This window comes from Struthio camelus, chromosome 16 (assembly GCF_040807025.1).
Source record: "Struthio camelus isolate bStrCam1 chromosome 16, bStrCam1.hap1, whole genome shotgun sequence".
Lineage (NCBI taxonomy): Eukaryota > Metazoa > Chordata > Aves > Struthioniformes > Struthionidae > Struthio > Struthio camelus.
In genome coordinates, this window is record NC_090957.1 from 16,572,937 (window position 1) to 16,589,162 (window position 16,226).

Genomic DNA, 16,226 nt, shown 5'->3' on the forward strand with positions numbered 1-16,226 from the left:
CCTGCTCTGCACCAGCCATGCACCCCCTTCCCCAGCACCGGGCTTGCACCCCTGGGTGGCCCCCCCAAGGGCAACGCAGCCCATACACACCAGGCACACGCCCCAGGACCTCCCCTCTACACCAGGTATGCACCCACAGACCCCTTCAGCAAAGCACCCCCTGCACTGGGTGCCTGTCCCAGGACCCTCTTTTGCACTAGGCTTGGACCCCGACCCCCCCCCCCCCATGCAGCTCTCCTTCCTGGAGCTGGACCACCCCCAACAGTCACCCTCCAACATTCCCCGTTCAACCCCTCATGCCGCTGCTCCCCTCCTTGCACCCTGCTTGCTGCAGCCCCCCCAGCCCAGGGGCAGCTGGTACCCCCCAGGCCAGCCTTGCTCCACCCTGGGGACAAGCAAGGGCAGCCACCTCCCCACCAAGCCCCACTGTGGCTCTGGGCACAGACGGTGGGGGCTGCGCGAGGCTGGAGCTGCCTGACACTTGGCAAACACTGTGCCCAGCGCGATGGCTGCCGCTGCAAGGGAGCCATGAGCCCCTGAGCTGAGTGCTGCCAGGAGCCACCCCCGAGCAGCCTGCAGGCTGCGGGTCAAGCCATCCCCACATGGGCGCTGACCACTGCGAGAGCTGAGAGTGGGACCAGCGCTGCCCCCGCCACTGTGGCACGATCGGCGAGGCGGCTGCTGACCCCAAGCACAGAGGCTATTCCAAATTAAAAACTCTTATTTAAATTCTCTCCCGTTCCCCTTTCTCCCAGCCGGTAACTAGCCAGGAGCGATCCTGCTGCTTCACTGGGCCCAGAGGCCGGGCCCAGCACCCGCACAGCAGGGAGGCGGAAAGCTCGCGGGAGCCCTTGGCACTGGGGGCTGCGCCCCCCGGAACGGCCCCGGCGCAGTGCTGCGTGCCCCGGCCCCGTGCTGCTGTACCCCTGCCCGCTTCGCGACCAACGGGCCGCCGAGGGCTTGCGCAGGGCTAACCCCCGCCTCGGGCCTCGCCACGCTGAGCGGCACGCGGCCCTCCCTGCCGTGGGGCTGCCCTTCCGGCGGGGGGAGCACGGGCCGCCCCAGTCCCTTCCCGGCCTGCCGGGTGCTGCCCTCATTTGCGCCTGCCAAAGATCGACTTCTTGCTGGGATTTTTCTCGCCCACGCTCAGCCCGATAAGCAGGCGCGCCTTCTCGTCCTCTTCCTGCTGCTGGATGGTCCCGTCCGATTTGTTCTCCAGCTTTCCTCGGGCCTCTGCACCAGCCGCCGGCTTCAGGCGTAGCTTCTCTTTGATCACCTGTCCCGGGAGAGGTGGACTCAGCGCCAAGTGACCGCACCCAGCCCAGGCCCCTTCGTGTGGGTGAGAGCCTGAGTTGCCGAGCCAGCCTGGCCACTTCCCACTCCAGAGAGCGAGCTGCCTGGCATGGGATTGCTGCCTCTGTCCTGCGCAGAGCGGCTCCAGCACCCTCCCTACATGAGGAATGAGGCCGCGAACTCAGGGCTCCTGGTAGCGCCAGAGGGGAGAAGGCCAAGGCAGCACTGTCTCCACGTACCTGTGCCACCAAGGCTTTGCGGCTGTCCCTCTTCACCGCCATGGCGAAGTCCAGCCATGTCCACGTGTTGTTGTGGTACTCTAAACATGGCAGCACTAGGTTCAGGTCTCCCCAGTCCACGCTGTTCTTCTCGCCCTGGGCAGAGGACAGGGGTGTCACCCAGCGTGGGCCAGGCTATCCCCAGCCTGAGGAGCTGTGGCCCCCCAGCACCCCCTGTCCCACAGCCAGCAGGTCCCTCACCTTGTAGCTGACGCAGAGCGGTACCTGCGGGATCTTGATGTAGATGAAGGAGTTGTTCATGGCCGCGCGCTCTTTCATCTTGTCGATGTCATCCACGGGATGCTGGGGACAGAGCCAAGAGCCATGAGGAGAAGGGACACAGCCAGACACAGGCAAGGGATGGGCGAGCCAGGCACCAGGCCATGGCCCTGTTTCACCAGGGAGCTGTGGAAGCTGCCCTGGTGTGGGGGCAGGAACACGGGGGCTCCACAGCAGGGATCTCCCAAACTCCCCCCTCAAAGCAGCAGCAGGTACCTCAGGTGCTTTTCGGAAAGATCTTCTGACCCCTGACGTCCGATTCAGTCCCTGAGCGACCCCCTTCCCTGGGCCCAGCGAGTCGTCGGCCACGATCAGCTGCCGCGGCTTCACCACAGGTATCCCTAGGACAAACACAGAGTTGCACGGGGCTCCAGGCCATGGGAACCCCAGCCCCAAGGGCACCTCATGCAGCTGCTGCACAGAGCAGGCAGCAACCTATCTGCACTCTTCTGGCTTTCCCATCCGCTCACTCTGCCTTCGTTTGCTCATCCATGCTTCCCTTGGCTCTCCCCCTGGGGAGATCTCCAGCCCCTTCCCAGCTTGCCTGCACTGCCTCAGCTGGAGGCCTCAGAGCAGGCCAGGCTGCTCCTATACCAGGCTAGGCCTGTCCTGTCCCTATGCATCCAAATCTCCAGGACATAGGTGGGCACGAGGTGGTGGCTGGTGTCCGGCTGGGATCAGCCACAACACAGATCTCTCCCAGCTTTGCTGCTCTCCTTAACGGATCTGGGCCCGCAGGGGAGACCAGAAGTCCTTGTTCCTCAACAGGTGACCCATCAGCAGCTCAGGAACATCACTTTGGTGTCAGGGAGGAGGAAGATCACGCTGTGCCATGTGCCTCCCACCCTCCTCACCTGTCGTCACCAGCTTGGACTTGTCTTCCTCATCCCCCACCTCCTCCTCCTCCATGTTGCGGCCGGGGAAGAAGAAACCCATCATCCTGTGGAAGAACTGGTGGGTGAGCTGGATGGTGAGGGGCACCACGTTCACCTGCGGGGAGAGCAGCGTGTCAGAGCTGGGCACATGCTGCCCACACCCTGTGGGGCCACGCAACCTCCCGGCCCACTCTCAGCACCTCAAAGTGCTCCTTGATGGAGATGCCTCCCACAGGTGGCCGGACCTTGCTGAAGATCCTCAGTGCCAGCTGTCGGCCGGACTGACAGGAGCTCTGGGGACGCAGCACCACCTGCAGGGAACAGGGCAGGTAGCTAGGGTGTGGACAGGCCAGCCTGCCAGGCCTGGCCTCCCACCCTAGCCAGGGCACTCAAGGGACCCGTGGGTCCCCAGGACATGGGGCTTGGGGTGAGGACAGACCACTCAGCTGTGCCTAGCCTCCCTCCCTGGCCAGGGCAACCAAGGGGTCCCACAGCACTCAAGGGCACAGGGCAGGGCAGGTGGCCTGGGGTGAGGCCAGGCCAGCTGGCCAGGCCAGGGCACCCAGGGGACCAACCAGCAAAGGACAGACAGCAGAGGGGTGAGGACAGACCCAGCCATGCCTGGCCCACACCCGCCTGCAGTAAGTCCACCTCTCCCAGCTAGAGCACCTGAGGGACCCCAGGGTGCAGGGCTGCTCCTCCAGGCTGCCACTTGCCTTGTACACAGCATTGGGCAGGAGGTTGTTCATGGTGACCCAGCCCAGTTCCAGCAGATGCTCTGCAGTGTCGTCAGACTTGTTCACCTGCACACACACATCTGTCAGCCCCACGCGCTCGTGGCCTCAGCCCAGGGGCTGCCCGTGCTGTCAGCCAGCTCCATACCTTGCTGTAGAGGAAGCGTTGGAGCTCCAGCTCGGCTATGCCCAGCTGCCCGTCCTCCTCGGTGAGGCGCCAGCGCGCCTGGGCAAAGTAGAACTCGGTCCGCCGTGCCACACTCACGTCCTCCGGCTGCTTTCGCAGCTCCATTTTGTTGGCTCGTTGCAGCTGGAAGTCCTTGAAGCACCTGCAGCAGAACAAGTAGTGCTGGGACACAGGAGTTCTGGAGGAAGGAGAACACAACTCTGGGGAAGCCAAAGATGGCTCATACCTGATCAGTATGTTCAGCTCCTCGCTTTCCAGCTGCAGGTCAGCTTTCTCCTGGCTCAGCTGCTGCTGCAGCCTGTGGTTGAGGTCGAGCAGACTCTCGTTTTTGCTGTCATCCTGCAGGGACTGAAGGACAGACAGCCCTCAGCACTTTCCGCTCCAGAGCGGGGACCCAAGGGAGCCAAGCCCTGACAGGGATGTGGGCTCACCTTCACATTGGAGTACATCTGCTTCTCCAGCTGGCGGATCTGAGCAACATGCTGCCTCACGGCCTCCTGCAGGTGTAGGATACTGCTGCGCTGCTCCTCGGGGTTGCTGGAGATTTCCAGCTGAAAGCGCACCCGCTGTTTCTTCTCACTGTGCTCCTGGACACAGGGACAGAGGAAGGTGAGGAGTGTCCTGGGTGCAGGCAAGTCACATAGGGACCCAGGGCCTTGTGGGTACCTTGCGTTTGGGCTCCACATGCAGCAGCAGGTTGTTGACTATGTCGAGGATCATGGCGTACTGCGCAGGATTGGTGGAGATCTCCAGGTCGTGGTGGATCAGAGTGAATGTGTCCACAGCTCCTGTGGGGACACACAAAGGACATGTGGGGCCCCAGCATGGCCAGAGATAGCACTTCTCAAGCATTAATTAGCCAGCCAGTGATGGAGAGGGACAGTGAACAAGCTGAGGTGGTTACACTGGCTCCAGCAGGCACTGCATGTCAAGCTGATGCTTGACATCATGGTGCATGGCCATGCACATCTGGCGCATGGCCATGTGGCTGGGACTCCCTCCTGTAGGCACCCCTTTGATCACAGCAGGGACAAGACAGACCATCCCTGGAGTCAGCAGGCACCTATGGGTCAGCCTAGAGCTCTACCCGCTGAGACACACTGCCTGGATGCACCCACCTTCCTGCTTCTTCAGCAGATCCTCCTTCTCTTGGTTGGCAGGAGTCTCAGGGGGCTTTATCTGCGTGGCCAGCTCAGGGTCAATGTCATGGCTGTAGCTGATATAGTACATGCGGCAGCTGCAGCGAGAGATGATCCTCTGCACCTGCTGGGTCTGTTGTGCTTCTGAGGGTTGGTTCCAGTCTAGGGACAGGTAGGGGGACTGCAGTCAGAGCACTGTGCCCTCATGGGCTGGAGTCCCCCAAGCACGGGGCTCAGAGCAGCAGGCCAGCTCCTGGAGCCAGCCTGGGAAAAGGCGCACTCAGCTTCACGGTCACACGCAAGCGAGTCAGGGTAGGCACCTGTCCCGCAGGCGGTACCTGTGGTGGTGCTGACCATGCCGCCCACCGCCTGCCCGCTCTCCATCAGCTCCTGCACCGAGTCCAGGCTCCGCTGCCGATGCTCCTCAATGTTCTTCACCTGGGGACACAGGAGGCACTGGTGGCTGTCCCCGCTCTCTCTGCACCGGCCAGGACACGAGCAGCACTACCTGCTCTCTACCCAGCTCATCCACTACTGGGCCCATCCCAGCTGCCCCAGGCGCTTACCTCCAGCCAGAGCTGCCCGTGTTCCCTCTCGGTGGGGCCACTCTCCGTTGTGGCGAAGTACTGCATGCCATCCAGCAAGCACGTCCAGGATGTTTTCTGCTTCAGGGTGTCCCCATACCAGGCGGGGTGGTGCTGGCACTGCAGCAGCTGGGCCTTGGCAGCAGACACAATCACACAGCCCTCCGTCTCCGCACCGCGCAGCACCATCTGTGGGGGGAGAGACCCTGGGGATGAGGAGCCCTTCAAGGCCAGACATGGCCCACCCTCACAGCAAGGCCAAGGGGAGCAGAGAACACGGGAACAGGCAGGTGGCTGAGGGCAGGTACCTGGCAGTTGACTAGCTCGATGAGGCAGTTGCGGTTGAAGATGTCATCGGTTTGGCAGGCGGCAATGCCACACAGCTGCTCACTGGCCCCCGACTCCTCCTCCGTGAAGACCACAAACTTGTCTGTCTCCTCAATGAGCTTCTGCAGCATGTAGGCCCCTGGGGAAGGAGAAAGGGTCAGTACAGGATGGAGAGAGACTGGCTTGGGAGGGACGGGGTGAAGGTAGGCATAGCCTTGGGCTAGGATGCTGCATGCAGCAAGGCCACTGCTCTATGGGGTTTCCTACCCGCTCCTAGTGCCCTGCACCTCTGCAGCTCTGGGAAGGAGACAAGCAGGGTCTGCCTTGCAGGGCTGGGAGCCAGGAACAGGGTATGGAAAGCAGGATTCCCTAAGCGGGGCTGCAAGCCCTGAACCCAGGCCAGCCTGCTCTCCTCCCTGCCATGCTTACCCCCCGAGGAGGCTCTCTCGGGGCGGCCACTGGTGATGGGGGCAGTCACTCTGGCAGGGACGGAGTGAGCAGAGAGAGGGCCACGCTTCAGCTTCTTGGCTTGCAGCTGCGTGTCAATCTTCAGCCCTTTCAGGGCCTCGGTGGACAGGTTGCGCTTGAGCACGGCGGCTTTCTTGTAGCCGTCATAGAGGCCGAAGGCGATGTCCCGGTTCGTGGTGGTCCAGGACGCCCGCAGGTCCACCAGGTGCAGCTGGTGCGTGTGGAACCCGTCGTCCCCATCCCGCAGGGGCAGCTCCTGAGCACAGAGGGTCAGAGTCCCATCACAGCAAGGCCACTGCCAGGCCATGCCTGTGCGCCTTGCACACAGAGGCTGGGAGCCCTGCCAGCAGGCAGAGCATGGGGATCAGAGCCTGGGGGACCATCCCCCATGCCCTGCCCTGCAGCAGTACCTCCTCAGCCATGCGGTTGCTGTGCCTTTGGTAGGTGAGGGAGGACAGGCTCAGCAGGTGGGTTTTCTTGACCAGGGTGTCGAGCCGGTGGTCAGCATTCTCGTCACAGGTGGAGGCCATGAGGTGCACAGTGACCCGGCTCAGGTCGCTCACCATGTGTGTAATGCTCCACTCCGAAATGAGGCGTCGCATCACTGTACCAGCTGGGGACAGGGAGAGGCATCAGCCGTGCCCTGCCCTGCCCAGAGGCACTGCCAGCAGGGCTTGGTCTCACCTTGTGGGATGAGCCGCTGGGTGCCGCGAGTGAAGATGTGTCCCTGACAACACTCCACCTGGATCCCCCGCTGCTGGGCAAAGGAGGCCCAGTAATGCACCTGTGAGGGGGCAGACAGCAAGGGCTGAGCGCCCAGCCCAGGCTGAGCAGGGAGATAATACAGGGTACTCATCCCCAGGACTTGCCTGCAGCCGGGGAAAGAGCGCGGTGTAAGACAGCTGCTTGTAATGCTGCCCCAGCTTCTTCTTACTGGGTTTCATGTTGTTGAAGAGCTTCCCACGGCAGATGGGGCGTGTCACGCTGGTCCACGTGGCCCAGAAGTTCTGCATCCAGCGGAGGGTGCTGCTGTAGAGCAGGATCCGGGGCTGGGAGTGCTCTGAGAATACACTTATCATCAGCACTGCAGGGCAGGGACACACAGCACCCCAACCTGGGACTGCAGAGCCGTCACAGCACAGAACGGACAAAGACCGCTAAAACCAGCATGCCCCACCCTGGTCCCCTCGCCTGGGAGGGGGAACCCTAGGGTGCCATCACCTACCCTCACTGGGCTGCGTCAGATCCATCCGGATGGAGAGGTTGAGGTTCTCAGAGCGGAAGGCACGGTATGAGTCGTACTGCTGCCCCACTGGCACCTCAGGCAGGAAGTCGGGGGAGCGCAGCACCACGCCATGGTGGTCATGGGGGTTCCCGTGGCATAGCCACTGCAGGTCCAGTGTCATGCACAGGTCGGGCAGGTGCAGGAAGCAGCAGTCATCATATCTGCATGGAGAGGGAGGCCCCCAGTTACACACCCAGCACCGTGCAGCAGCCCCAAACCCCCCTGGCCCATGCTCACTTGGAGGCCGTCCGGACATTGATGTCTAGGTTGCCCTGGAAGACAAACTGCCCAGGTTTCCAGTGGAAGGAGAGGTGGCTCCACTCCCAGTGCATGTTCTCCGTGGTGTTGTAGGGGTCCTGTGAGGACAAGCATGGGGTGAGGCAGGCGTAAGCCAGCTCCGTGCTGTACTCTGCCCCCCATTCCCATGGCACTCACCTCGGTGGCCAGCTGGTGCAGGTTGGCCTGCTCGATATCCATGTGCCAGTCCCCGTGGAAGAGAAGGCGGCTCTTGTCCCACCAGGGCAATGGGGCACTGGGGTCCTCCGAGGGCTTGGTGAGGAGGTCCACGCACTGGCCGATCAGGGTCCAGGCTGGGTCCCAGCAGGGCCCCCAAACGATGGTGAACTGGGAGATCTCCGCTGGGGACACAGAGGTCAGCTCAGCTTTTAGGGTGCCCCACATAGCCCCCATCTCTGCCCCGGCACAGAGCCCCATTCCCACCCTGCCTCTCTGGCTCTTACAGTGGAAGTCATGGTAGAACTTCAAGGGTGGCATGTTCCTCTCCACTGTCACGTCCCCCCAGGGCAACCCCAACTTCAGGAGCTGGCGGCGCCGGGAACAAGTCTGGCCGCACTGCTCTGCTCCGATCAGCCGGCCCGAGAGCTGCCAGTTCCGGATCTCAAAGAGGTAGCGAGGGTAGTCGCGGATCCGCACTGTGGGGCAGAGGAAGGGCTAGGGGACAGGGCAGCAAAGGGACGCTGCTCTGGTCCCCTATTCTAAGCCACAGCAGAAGCCACAGCCCCATCGCTCCCCTGTCTCTACTTCCTTCCCACTCTCTTAAACCTTTGAAAATCATTTCCCTTGCTTGGCCACAAATCACATGGTCCTGCGAGGTCTCTGTCCTGGGAGCCCAGACCATGCAGCCACTGTGCCATCCTCTGAAGGCACCCCACAAGGGGCCACTCACCAAAGAAGCTGCCAACACTGCCCTTCATCATGCGGCACCACTGGGTGACCATCTCCAGCCCCTCAGAGGGGAACGGGCTGACACTGTCCAGGTCCCTCATCTGCTCCAACACACGCTCTGTGCCATGGAAGGATTCGTCGGCCAGGGCCACCAGCTGAAGGTGGGCCAGGGTCCAGGTGAGCAGGGCCCGCCGCATGGGTGTGTTGGCATAGAGGCGCCGCGAGCGCTGGATGTAGATCTCGATGTTCTTCTTCTCCAGTGAGGCGTAGAGCTCCTCTATCTTGCGAGCGGGCAGCAGCTCACCATGCTGCTTGCGTAGTGCGGCCACCTTGGCATCCAGTAGCTGCAACCGCTTGGCGCTCTCTTTGCTCTCATCCTTCATCAGTTCGTAGTTGTCTCGCAGCTTGACCTCAAAGACGTCGTCCAGGAAGACCCAGGAGAAGTGCTCCACCTTGAGCAGGAGGTCAGGGGGCAGGGCCGTGCTAGCAGGGCGCCCGCGCCGGTGTAGGCCTTTCAGCCATTTCTGCACACCCACGGCAGCATCCAGTGTGCGGGAGAAGTCATATTGGTAGGGGAACTCAATGGTCACACTAGCAAAGGAGAAGGCCCAGCCACGGTTGCGGAGGGTGTGGAGGGTGGGGAAGGCGCAACGGTGCAAGATGACCTCCTCCAGCTCCGGCAGCAACCTCACTTCCACCTCCTTGAAGCTGAAGATACTGTGTCCATCAAAGCCGGCAGCCAGCTCAGGGCAGTAACCATGCAGGGCACCGCCGTGCCAATTCACGGATGCCCGTTCGGCAGCCAGGCTAATGTAGTTGGCCTCAGAGACAAAGGCTGTGACCTTGGCAGAGCTCAGCTCTAGCAACAGGGACAGGAGTCTTCTGGGGGGAGTCCCATCTGCTTGGAGGGGCCCTAGTGTCTCAGTAGGGGTGGCTGCATCTGACACTGGGCTCTCCAAGGACAGGGAAGGAGGTGTCCTGCGGCCAAGGGCGCTCCGCAGGGCTTCATGGCACTGCAGGGTGGCCAGGGTGTGATGGTACAAGTGCATGTGGTCAGGTGGGCTCCATAGCACTGCCAGCCCCTCGCCGCACTGCACCTAGAGTTGCGAGAGCGAGCAACCAAATTACTGCCAGACCCAGCCCCAGTACAGTCCCCTTCCCTTCTCCATCCCCTTTCGATGCCAGCCCATCCTCCCTCTGCCCTATCCATCCCAGCCCCTCTGCTGTAGGATAGAGCAGAGACCCAGGAGCTACACCAACCTCCAGGGAGCGGATGCTGCTGTGGTAGGTGACAGAGAGCATGGAGAGGCTGGCCACTGGGTTGGGGATGGCAGGGGCTTTGCAGCATGGCTGCATTTTCTCCGTGATGCTCTTCACCAAGGCCAGCACCATGCCCTGGACACTGACCGTGCAGCTCTCGGCACTTCCCAGGACAGTCAGTGTGTCTAGCCGCAGCTCCAGAGCACCTGGACAGATGGTGTATCAGCACTGCAGGCCCGCAGGAGGCACATCTCAACAGGCCACATTCCTCTGACCACCAGGCTGTTTTGGGACATCCATCTGGAGACAGCCTGGATGCTACAGCTGCACTTACCAACCAGGGCAGAGAGCGTGAAAAGGTTCACATCCTCCACCTTCAGATCCACCTTCCACAGCAGCCCCCAGGGCTCCCCTGGGGAAGAAGGCGGCTCCTCTGCAAGCTCAGCTCCGCTGGGCCGCAGGCAGAACAGGGGCAGAACCCTGGCCAAGCACTCGGTGCAGGTGTCTGACGACTCCACTTGCAGCCCACGGATGGTGCAGTCCAGGAAGAGTGTGTCCGACTGAGCACTGGACATGCCCAGGGGCTGGTTGTAGCTGCCCTGCAGGACAAACAGGCCAATCACTCTTGGGCTCCAGGATATCTGCCTGCCCCATGTCCCCGTGCCACTCGCACGCGGTTGCAGACAGGCAGCCCCGCCAGAGCCACCCCTCGGCTCATCGCTCACCTGCAGGTTGAAGGAGTCGAGAATGAGGGCCTCTCCCCACACATGCATGTTGGGGGGGTGCGGGGCACGCTGGATGTGCGAGTCGTTGCCCACGCGCCAGCAGAGGTGGTCCACGGCCAGCACCGCCCGCTGGTGCACACTCTGGGGCCGCAGGTGCTGGTAGTCTGTGGGCATAGAGCAGGAGGCCAGGGTGGGCAGGGCTCACGGTTGCCTGCTCAGCTGCACCAGTGGGACCAGCCCAGTTGCCCAGGAAAGGGGCAAATCAGACACAACCAGGCATGGGGCCAGCAGCCCCTGGCCAGGCATGGACACACAGGCAAGCACAAAGACCTCCCCATTCCCATGCCGCAGGTGCAGGACACAGACAGTCCCGCTGCCTCTGTGAAGCCCCTCCCCGAAGAGAGCCCAGCAGGCACCCCAGGGCTGGCTGCCCTGTACCTGCAGAGATGGAGTTGAAGCCCAAGGCGAAGGGCGGCGTGTCCCCCAGCTGCACTGACACATTGACGTTGGATAGCGAGGCACACAGGATGATGGGTGCTATGATTTGGGGACAGCTCCTATGCAGGATGAGCACCAGCTGTTACTGGAGCATCATGTCCCACAGAGCCTGCCAGGGTGCAGGCCCAGAGGGACACCTTCTCTGGGGCCTCTGACCGCCTGCTGCCCTCCACGCAACCTCCCCCTCCCATGGGCCGTGCACAAGGCAGAGAAGGCGCTGTGTGCCTGGGCACCATGCCAGAGAGCAGCAGGCCAGAGGAAACAAGCTGCAACCCTGGCAGCTGCGCTGAGGCTGAGTTTACCTGCCCTTGTGACCCTGGCTGGGGACAGGCACTCCCTGGCTCCTGTATTCCTGTGCCAACAGGCCCAACCAGTGCGAAAACTCTTGGTGGCGATAGTGGATGATGCAGGTGTTGAGCAGCACAGCAGCCGAGAGGTCAATGGCTGTGACCTAGAGTAGGGAGAGAACAGGGTGGCAGCAAACTCATGCCAGGAGCCCAACCAGCCCCTCCAGGGGACAGGAGCGTGCCTGGTGCTCACTCACTTGCACGCTGGTCTTCAGAGAGTTGAGGCACACAATGCGCTGGCGGCTCTGGGACAGGAGAAGGCCATCTAGGGGGAGAGAAGAGCAGTGAGGGGTGGTGGAGCGCAGTGACCACAGCCCTGCTCTGCGGGTGCCCTCTTGGCTACTTGCCCTCCAGCTGGAGGTCTACACTCATTTGGTCCAGGTCTGAGGTGGGTGTAAAGTTGCGCAGTGGGATCTGCTCCTCTTCACGCTGATATAGAAACTGCAGCAGCTTCAGGCTCCAGGTGAGGTACCTGTGTGAGAAGCAAGGAGTCACCGCCAGAAGGGAACCACGGCGTCCTGCATCTCCCTGTCCCTGACTGTCTGGCACAGACAACGACAGCAGCCAGTGCCCAGCTGCTGCCCAGCCCAATGCTTCCGTCCCAGCAGGAGATGATCCCACCAGGCTGTCCCACTGCAGAGCCAGCTCACCCACCTTCCCTCTTCTCAAACAGCCTGACACCAGGCCACGCTCAGTCCTTCCCACCAAGGTGGACCCCAAGACTCACTCTCAGCAGTCTGGTGGGGCGGGGTACAAGTAGGGAATGGCACGGGTGTCCCCAATCCGTGTCCCCAGCACTGATTAGGGTTAGGACAGCCTCCCCCTCTGCCTGCCCCCTCACCTCTTCTGGCTGTTCACAGACAGCACCACACTGGTGTTCTCCAGCTTCACCTCCACCTTCCTGGGGATGAGCTGTAGCGTGTCCCTGCTCAGCAGAGATAGGGATTTCGGGGTCTGCCGCAGGCCTGGGGGAGCACACACAGGGTCACAGCAAGGCTCTTGCCCAGACCCCCACTCTCCGCAGAGGGAGGCAGTGATAGCACAGCCAGATCCCGCTGACTGCAAGGGAAGTTTGGGGACTGCCAGCCCACATCCTGCCCAGAGCCTGTCCCTGTGCCTGTCCCTGACCTGGGCTAGGCTGCTCCCCCATGCTGCCGTGCCAGGTCCCGGCAGTCACCCGCTGCAGCAGCTGGCTGTAGAAGAGTCCTTCATGCAGCTCCGCCTGCAGGGTCCGGACACGCAGCCTGACACCCACCAGCCGCCGCTTGACACTGATCTCCAGTGAGAGGGAGAGCGCCAGGGCCACCTCCGCCAGGCATGTGTCATCCTGTACAGGCACAGGGGCAAAGACTGCACGGGGAGTCTCCCATCCTCACTGCTGCTGAACGCTGCAGGCGAAGCCCTGGGCACACCGAGAAGCTGAGCGCCTCGCAGCAGGGTGCTCTGCAGGGCGCCAGGAAGCCCACGTTTGGCGTTGCCTGGCCTCAGGGATGGGCTACACTGGAACAAGTCCTCCTGAGCCTGTGCTCAGTTCCAAAGCGTTGCATTTCTCCCCTCCACAGTACTCACCAGCTGGCTGCTCCGTAGCACTTTGCTGTTCACCTTTGTCAGGCTCACCTCACAGTTCAAGCTGGGGAGACCACAAAACACACCAAGATTGCAGGCCCTACTGCCTCCAAATCAAACACCTTCCCTTCCCATTTTGTGGGGCACAAGGATCCCACATCCCTGCTCCAAGTCCTCCCAAAAGCAGAGCAGACCCTAACTCCACCCATAGCAGAACAACTCATAATTTGGAGGACAAATGACTAGCTTGGCCTAGCATCACGAAGGGAAGAAGGACCACGCCAGCCTCTGAGGAGGAGGCTGGTCTGTCGTGCCATGGGTGGCCGTGGGAAGCTGCCGAGCAGGACAGAGCAAGGAGAAGAGTGGAGCCTGGCCAGCTGGGGTCAGAGGGAACCCTGCCTCCCAGCCCTGCAGGGAAATAGGGCTGTGCTGGGGGAGCAAGCACAGCGTTACCTCTTCCCATCACCATCCAGGAGGAGACGCGTCTTGCTGGCCCGAATGTGCCAGAGAGACTCAGAGGTGGCCACATGTAGAACCATGATATTGATGGAGTCCACATGGATGGAGAAGAGCTGGGGGAAAGGTGGTACTGTGAGGGCTGTGACACAGCAGTGCAGCCTACAACACCCTCTCAGGGAGCTAGGGCCTCACCTGGCTAAGGACCCTCAGCAAGGAGGGCTTAAGAGTCAGGTCTCCCCTGCTGTCCTCTCCATCAGCCTCTTTAGGAGACTCCGGGAAGGAAGGCTGGAAAGCAGGACCCTTCTGGAGATCTGTGCGGATTCGCACCTCACCAAAACACAGTTCAAAATAGCGCCTGTGGAAGAATAGCAAGAGCTGTCACAAGAGCTTGCACATTGCACACCTGGCCCCATCACCTGGGTGCTCCCCGCCCCAGGGACGCGCAGGGGCAGCACAAGAGCATCTGCGCAATGCTGCCACGCCAGGAGACAGCGAATGGCTCCTGCACAGTGCAGAACCTAGGGAAACGGGCTCTGCAGGAAGGCACTAAGGCCTAACTCCAGTCAGCGAGGCCAGGGATGAGGCAGACCCCCAAGCAAAGCCAAGAGAGCAGAGAAGTGGCTAGGGCAGAGGTACGTACGGCAGCTCCCGGCTCAGTTTACTGGAAATCCAGATGCTGTCAATCTCCTGCAAGGACACACAGGCAGGTCAGGAGAGCGACAGCCCGGCACTGCGCTGTGATGTTCACCCCAATGCTCCTGCTCCACCCTCAACACCCAGCACTGCTCGGGGTGTGCTGGGGAGCAGCCAAAGACCCCTGAGCTCAGCTGGGGGAGGAAGGGGCTGGCACCAGCTATGGGGCTCCGCAACAGGAGATGGGCTGGAGGGATTCGCTCCCAGGTCTAAAAGTGACGAGAGCCATCCTGCTGCCCTTGTCCTCCCACCACTTGCTGGGGCGAGCCGATCACCATCACCCCAGTACCCACCACGGTCTGCTGCTCCCGCTGGAACTTGAGACTAATGTTCTGGGCCCAGAAGAAGCCGAAGGAGCCAATCTTCAGCTCCGCCTGCAGCTTCTGGCGGCACCAGGTGACGACCAGGCGACATGCCAGCCACCTGCGGGGACACAGGGAGGGCCGCGGTCCAGCTCCCGGCATGGAGCCCTGCTCGGGGCCAGGTGTGACAGGCCCCGTTTGCCCTCCGAATATGAGCTCAGGGGCCTCCCAATATCCCCTATCCTTGACACCTCCCACCAAGCCCTACATCCCCTCACCTTGACCCCTGTGAGCCCCTCCAAAACCTTGATACCCCACACCCAACCCTGGGCCCCTCCTTGACCCCCCACACTCCTGATACTCCCCAACGCTCAGCCCTGGGGGCCCTCACACACCTCTGGCACCCCACACACAGCCCTGGGGACCCCTCTTGACCTCCGTGTGTTCCCCATATCCTGGACACCTCCACACTGAGCCCTGGTGGCTCTCCAAATCCCTATGTGCTCCCCCCAACACGCTTGCCACTCCACAGCTCCTGAGGACCCTCCTTGACCTTCATGGGCACCCCCAAACCACTGACACCCTCTAGCCAAGCCTAGGGTCCCCCCAAACTCCCAGGAACACCCCTCAAACATACACCGACACGCCACACCCAGTCCTGTGATGTTCTCCCAAGCCCCCATGGGTCCCCACCCAGCCCTGGCATCCCTCAAATGCCCTCTACATCCAGCCCCGGGGGGGGTCCCCCACACTCCTGCCAATCCTGACCCAACCCTGTGGGCCCCCCCAAATGTCTGCTACCCCCCGACCCTGTGGGCCCTGAGGGTCTCCCCAACATCCCCCACAACACTCTTGAGACTCTCTACCCACCCTAGGGCCCTCCCAAATCCCCTCAAGGCTGTACATACACTTTCACATCCCACTAACAAGCCCTAGGATCCCCCAAACCTCCCTGAGCCCCTTCCACACCCTGACATCCCAAACCCAGCCCCAGTGTCCCACAAATGTCTAGGAGCCCCCACACACACCCTGATCTCTCCACACGCAGCCCTAGGGCCCCCCCAACTGTCCAGGAGCCCCTTCCCACTCATGACACCCTCACACCCAACCCTAGGGCCCCCCAACTGTCCAGGAGCCCCTTCCCACTCATGACACCCCCACACGCAGCCCTAGGGCCCCCCCAACTGTCCAGGAGCCCCTTCCCACTCATGACACCCTCAAACCCAACCCTAGGGCCCCCCAACTGTCCAGGAGCCCCTTCCCACTCATGACACCCCCCACACCCAACCCTAGGGCCCCCCCAACTGTCCAGGAGCCCCTTCCCACTCATGACACCCCCACACCCAGCCCCAGAGCCCCCCCAAACCGCCGTGAGCCCCTTCCCACTCCCGCCACCCCCAGCCCCAGCCCTAGGGCCCCCCCCCAGGCCCCGCTCTGAGCCCCTTCCCGGCCCCGCCGCCCCAACCCGCCGCCGCCCCGCTCAGCCCGCGGGCCCTGACCGCGCCAGCAGCCCAGCGAGCAGCGCCACGACGGCGAGGCCGAGCAGCGCGGCGGGCAGCGGCGACATGGCTGCCCCCCGCCTCGGCCCGGCCCGGCGCCGCCGCTCCCCGCCGTCCGGTAACCGGGCGCCGAGCCGCCCTGCGGGGCCGACCGCCCGCGCACCCGGAGTGGCCGCTGGGAGGCGAGGGGCGGGGCCGGGCAGGGCGGCGCGGCCGAGCGGCGCTAGCGCGGAGTGAGCGGCA

General features: G+C 62.5%; 1 protein-coding gene across 1 annotated transcript; it reads right to left on the minus strand.

The window, feature by feature from the left end:
• Window positions 1-703: 703 nt before the first annotated feature.
• BLTP2 (bridge-like lipid transfer protein family member 2) lies at window positions 704-16,109 on the minus strand. The gene is made up of 39 exons (XM_068910008.1): window positions 15,984-16,109; window positions 14,476-14,605; window positions 14,130-14,176; window positions 13,682-13,844; window positions 13,484-13,602; window positions 13,034-13,094; window positions 12,593-12,791; window positions 12,306-12,429; window positions 11,812-11,936; window positions 11,662-11,729; window positions 11,420-11,568; window positions 11,058-11,176; window positions 10,620-10,783; window positions 10,229-10,493; window positions 9,895-10,100; window positions 8,636-9,731; window positions 8,190-8,381; window positions 7,885-8,087; window positions 7,687-7,805; window positions 7,390-7,610; window positions 7,034-7,224; window positions 6,849-6,948; window positions 6,575-6,777; window positions 6,126-6,420; window positions 5,678-5,835; window positions 5,352-5,558; window positions 5,124-5,223; window positions 4,765-4,947; window positions 4,313-4,434; window positions 4,078-4,233; window positions 3,873-3,994; window positions 3,608-3,788; window positions 3,442-3,528; window positions 2,926-3,036; window positions 2,705-2,840; window positions 2,067-2,191; window positions 1,773-1,874; window positions 1,533-1,667; window positions 704-1,276 (listed from the first exon to the last, which is right to left on the minus strand). Exons 1-39 carry the CDS (start codon window positions 16,049-16,051, stop codon window positions 1,094-1,096), a joined length of 6,735 nt encoding a protein of 2,244 aa, XP_068766109.1. The 5' UTR covers window positions 16,052-16,109; the 3' UTR covers window positions 704-1,093.
• Window positions 16,110-16,226: the final 117 nt, after the last annotated feature.

Excerpts from the sequence above, each read along its gene's own strand:
- BLTP2 (XM_068910008.1), bottom strand. The coding sequence starts at position 16,051 with ATGTCGCCGCTGCCCGCCGCGCTGCTCGGCCTCGCCGTCGTGGCGCTG. Across the intron at positions 11,937-12,305 it reads TCTGTGAACAGCCAGAAGAG|GTACCTCACCTGGAGCCTGA; the intron begins GTGAGGGGGCAG and ends CTTCTCACACAG. Across the intron at positions 11,730-11,811 it reads TGTAGACCTCCAGCTGGAGG|ATGGCCTTCTCCTGTCCCAG; the intron begins GCAAGTAGCCAA and ends CTCTCCCCCTAG.